The sequence below is a fragment of the Boleophthalmus pectinirostris genome, unplaced genomic scaffold, assembly GCF_026225935.1.
Source record: "Boleophthalmus pectinirostris isolate CB_2022bp ecotype Guang Dong unplaced genomic scaffold, ASM2622593v1 HiC_scaffold_8, whole genome shotgun sequence".
In the NCBI taxonomy this organism is placed as follows: domain Eukaryota; kingdom Metazoa; phylum Chordata; class Actinopteri; order Gobiiformes; family Gobiidae; genus Boleophthalmus; species Boleophthalmus pectinirostris.
In genome coordinates, this window is record NW_026571515.1 from 461,581 (window position 1) to 466,580 (window position 5,000).

General features: G+C 51.2%; 1 protein-coding gene across 1 annotated transcript in view; it reads right to left on the reverse strand.

Moving 5' to 3' along the window:
- LOC110168838 (collagen alpha-1(XX) chain) overlaps window positions 1-5,000 on the reverse strand; it is a 79,127-nt gene that overhangs the window by 29,953 nt on the left and 44,174 nt on the right. Inside the window, exons 12-15 of the mRNA XM_055165541.1 lie at window positions 2,466-2,605; window positions 1,808-1,934; window positions 1,471-1,619; window positions 114-249 (exon numbers count right to left, since the gene is read on the reverse strand). Of these exons, the coding sequence (XP_055021516.1) occupies window positions 114-249; window positions 1,471-1,619; window positions 1,808-1,934; window positions 2,466-2,605 (552 nt within the window). The remainder of the gene's footprint in view (window positions 1-113; window positions 250-1,470; window positions 1,620-1,807; window positions 1,935-2,465; window positions 2,606-5,000) is intronic.

Genomic DNA, 5,000 nt, shown 5'->3' on the forward strand with positions numbered 1-5,000 from the left:
CAGTACTCGCAGTACTGCAGTACTGGCAGTACTGGCAGTACTGGCAGTACTCAGTACTCAGCGCAGTACTGGCAGTACTCAGTACTCGTACTTACTGCAGTACTCAGTCTCGCTCACTGTGCTGTATCGAATGGCCACAGCTTCGCTCTGAGCTCCGTCGTCGTAAATCGCCGAGAGAGAAACTTGATATTCTCTGTCCTCCTCCGCCCCCTGCAGGACGGCCCCCTCACTCTGACCGTCCACAGACAACTGAGGAGACACCAGAACATCGTCATCATCTACACCACCTGCACCACCTGCACCACCACCTACACCACCTACACCACCACCACACCACTACACCACCACCTACCACCACCTACACCACCTGCACCACCACCAACACCACCTGCACCACCTGCACCACCACCTACACCACCTACACCACCACCTACACCACCTACACCACCACCTACACCACCTACACCACCACCTACCACCACCTACACACCACACCACTACACCACCACACACCACCTACACCACCTACACCACCACCTACACCGTCATCTACACCACCACCTACACCACCTACACCACCTACACCACCTACACCGTCATCTACACCATCTACACCATCATCTACACCACCTACACCACCTGCACCACCACCTACACCACCTACACCACCTACACCACCACCTACACCACTCTACACCACCACCTACACCGTCACCTACACCACCTACACCATCTACACCATCTACACCATCACCTACACCATCCACCACCTACACCACCTACACCACACCTACACCATCATCACACCATCTACACCACACTCATCTACACCATCTACTACACCACCTACACCACCTACACCACCTACACACCACTCATCTACACCATCATCTACACCACCTACACCACCACACCACACCATCATCTACACCATCTACACCATCTACACCATCCTACACCATCTACACCACTCTACACCATCATCTACACCATCATCCACCCTCCACCCCATCCTCCTCTGCATCTTTCTGTCGCTTCCTGCGTCATGACTAATATTAAAGCTTTTTGGTTCTTTTTCGTTCGAACATGAAACGTTCTGCTTCTGATCTCGTCTCTGGATTTTTTTTTTGGAGGAGGTGCCGCTGAGTCGCACCGTGAGCTCGCCTCTCCACAGACCTGAACCGTCACCGCAGCCTCACGGCTCCTCCTCCTCCTCCTCCTCCTCAGATGAACCAAAGAGACGAGAGAGAGAACAGGATAAACGAATGTCTCCAGGGACAGCAGGAGGCGGAGTCTCTAAGCCTCCTCCTCTAAGCCCTGCCTCCTCCTCTAAGACCCTCCTCCTCCTCTAAGTCCCGCCTCCTCCTCTTCTAAGCCCCGCCTCCTCCTCTAAGCCCCGCCTCCTCCTCTAAGCCCCGCCTCCTCTCTAAGCCCCCTCCTCCTAAGCCCGCCTCCTCCTCTAAGCCCCACCTCCTTCAGTTCTCCTCCACTCAGGGGGATCCATTTGATGAGGTAGGAGATGACGTCATCCGCCGCCGCGTCCCAGCGCACGGTGAGGTCACCGAGGTCACCGCCCGAGAAGTTGGTGACCCTGAGGTCAGAGGGCGCGGGAACCTTCACTGGAGAGAGAGAGAGAGAGAGAGAGGGAGAGGAGGGAGGGAGAGAGAGAGAGAGAGAGAGAGAGAGAGAGAGAGAGAGAGAGAGAGAGAGAGAGAGGGGGGAGAGAGAGGGAGAGAGGGGGGTCAGGGAGGGCATCTGACACATTCTGACCCACGTTGTGGCTGTGGGAGGGCATCTGGCGTCTTACGTGTGGTGACGTTGCCGACGGCGGCCGCAGACTCGCCCTGAGGGAACAGAGACCGAACGGACACCTGGTACTGAGTCAAAGACCAGAGGTTCTGGACCAGGACCGAGTCCAGACCTGAGACCTCCACCTGAAACACACACACACACACCTTTAATACACACACACACAACACACACTTTAATACACACACACACCACACCTTTAATACACACACACACACACACACACACACACACACACACACACACCTTTAATACACACACACACACACACACACACACACACACCTTTAATACACACACACACACACACACACACACACACTTTTAATACACACACACACACACACACACACCTTTAATACACACACACACACACACACACACACACACACACACACACACACACACACTTTAATACACACACACACACACACACACACACACACACACGCTCTAGTCTCTGACAGAAATGATCAGGTTCAAAAATTGTGATTTGACAAAGACTCAACAGACTGAACAAGACTGATCGACTGAGACTGATCAAAGACTGATCGAAGACTGATCGACAATTGATCAAACACAAAGGACGTGTGTGTAAAGGCGCCGTATCAAACTGAAACTTTCTTCTTATTCTTATCATTGACAGTGAGTTTCACCTGCCGGACGTCGCTGCCGTGGTTGGTGCTCAGGGTGATGCGGTGCCCGGGCACCTGCCCGGCACCTGCCGTCCAGCTCACCCTCACCCGGCTGTGGGTCACCAGAGGGAAGGAGAGAGAGTGAGGGGGGGGGAGGGGCACTGAGGACAGAGAGACAGAGACGTCAGGTAAAGAACAACAACACCTGTCTGACCCTCACCTGCCACCTCCTCACCTGTCTGACCCTCACCTGTCTGTCTCTCACCTGTCTGTCACCTGTCTGTCTCTCACCTGTCTGTCTCTCACCTGTCTGTCTCTCACCTGTCTGTCCCTCACCTGTCTGTCTGTCCTCACCTGTCTGTCTGTCTGTCACCTGTCTGTCTCTCACCTGTCTGTCTCTCACCTGTCTGCCCTCACCTGTCTCACCTGTCTGCACCTGTCTGCTGTCTGTCTCACCTGTCTGTCCCTCACCTGTCTGTCTGTCTCACCTGTCTGTCTCTCACCTCACCTGTCTGTCCCTGTCTCACCTGTCTGTCTGTCTCTCACCTGTCTCACCTGTCTGTCCTCACCTGTCCTGTCTGTCCCTCTCTCACCTGTCTGTCTCTCACCTGTCTGTCTTGTCTCTCACCTGTCTGTCCCTCACCTGTCACCTGTCTGTCTGTCTGTCTCTCACCTGTCTGTCTCTCACCTGTCTGTCTCTCACCTGTCTGTCTCTCACCTGTCTGCCCTCACCTGTCTGTCTCTCACCTGTCTGTCTCTCACCTGTCTGTCTGCCCTCACCTGTCTGTCCCTCACCTGTCTGTCTCTCACCTGTCTGTCTGTCTGTCTGTCCTCACCTGTCTGACCTCACCTGTCTGTCTGTCTGTCTCACCTGTCTGTCTTCTTCACCTGTCTGTCTTCTCACCTGTCTGTCTCACCTGTCTGTCTCTGTCTCACCTGTCTGTCTGTCTGTCTCTCACCTGTCTGTCTCTCTGTCACCTGTCTGTCACCTGTCTCACCTGTCTGTCCCTGTCACCTGTCTGTCTCTCTGTCTCTCACCTGTCTGTCTCACCTGTCTGTCTGTCTCACCTGTCTGTCTCTCACCTGTCTCTCACCTGTCTGTTGTCCCTCACCTGTCTGTCTCTCACCTGTCTGTCTCACCTGTCTGTCTCTCACCTGTCTGTCTCCTCACCTGTCTGTCTCACCTGTCTGTCTCACCTGTCTGTCTCTCACCTGTCTGTCTCTCACCTGTCTGTCTCTCTCACCTGTCTGTCCTGTCTGTCTCACCTGTCTGTCTCTCTCACCTGTCTGTCTCTGTCACCTGTCTGTTTCTCACCTGTCTGTCTCTGTGTCACCTGTCTGTCTCTGTCTGTCACCTGTCTGTCTCTCACCTGTCTGTCTCTCTGTCTGTCTCTCACCTGTCTGTCCCTCACCTGTCTGTCTCTCACCTGTCTGTCTCTCACCTGTCTGTCTCTCACCTGTCTGTTTCTCACCTGTCTGTCTCTGTCACCTGTCTGTCTCTCTCGTCTGTCTGTCTCTCACCTGTCTGTCTCTCACCTGTCTGCTCACCTGTCTGTCTCTCACCTGTCTGTCTGTCTGTCTCTCACCTGTCTGTCTCTCACCTGTCTGTTCTCTCACCTGTCTGTCTGTCTGCTCACCTGTCTGTCTCTCACCTGTCTGTTTCTCTGTCTGACCTGTCTGTCTCTCTGTCTCTCTCACCTGTCTGTTTCTCACCTGTCTGTCTCTCTGTCTCTCACCTGTCTGTCTCTCACCTGTCTGTTTCTCACCTGTCTGTTTCTCTGTCTGTCTCTCACCTGTCTGTCTGTCTCACCTGTCTGTCTCTCACCTGTCTGTTTCTCTCACCTGTCTGTCTCTCACCTGTCTGTCTCTCTGTCTCTCACCTGTCTGTCTCTCACACTGTCTGTCACCTGTCTGTTTCTCAACCTGACCTAATCTTTTCTTTAAATATAAAGATTTGAACAGTTTGGGTCAAATGACCTGAGCAGAACCACAAACCCCTGAAATGTTCCGCAGTTCAGCATTTTCCACATCCGTCTGCAGAGCATCTGTCTGTTTACATTTATTATTTTGACCATTTTTACCAACATCAAAAACCTGCACATGTACAACCACTTTTTTTTTTTTATTTATTATTTATTTTATCTCTCTTGAAAAACCTGCATTTTCTTCATGATGAATAAAAACCAGAACTAAACCAGGACCAGTCCAGGACTAAACACCAGTAAACCAGGACCAGCCCAGGACCAGCCCAGGATAAACCAGGACCAGCCCAGGGACCAGCCCAGGACTACAGATGGACTGTGTGTACTCACAGGTGTATACAGTATATATACAGTAAACATATGTATATTTCGTACGTGTCGTGGCTCGGGCAGTGAGCAGTGTATATATTTATACATGTATATAAGTATATATAGAGTATATATATATAAAGTATATAAAGTATATATATATAGAGTATATAAAGTATATAAAGTATATATATATAGAGTATATATATATATAGTATATATATATAGAGTATATAAAGTATATATAAGTATATAGAGTATATAG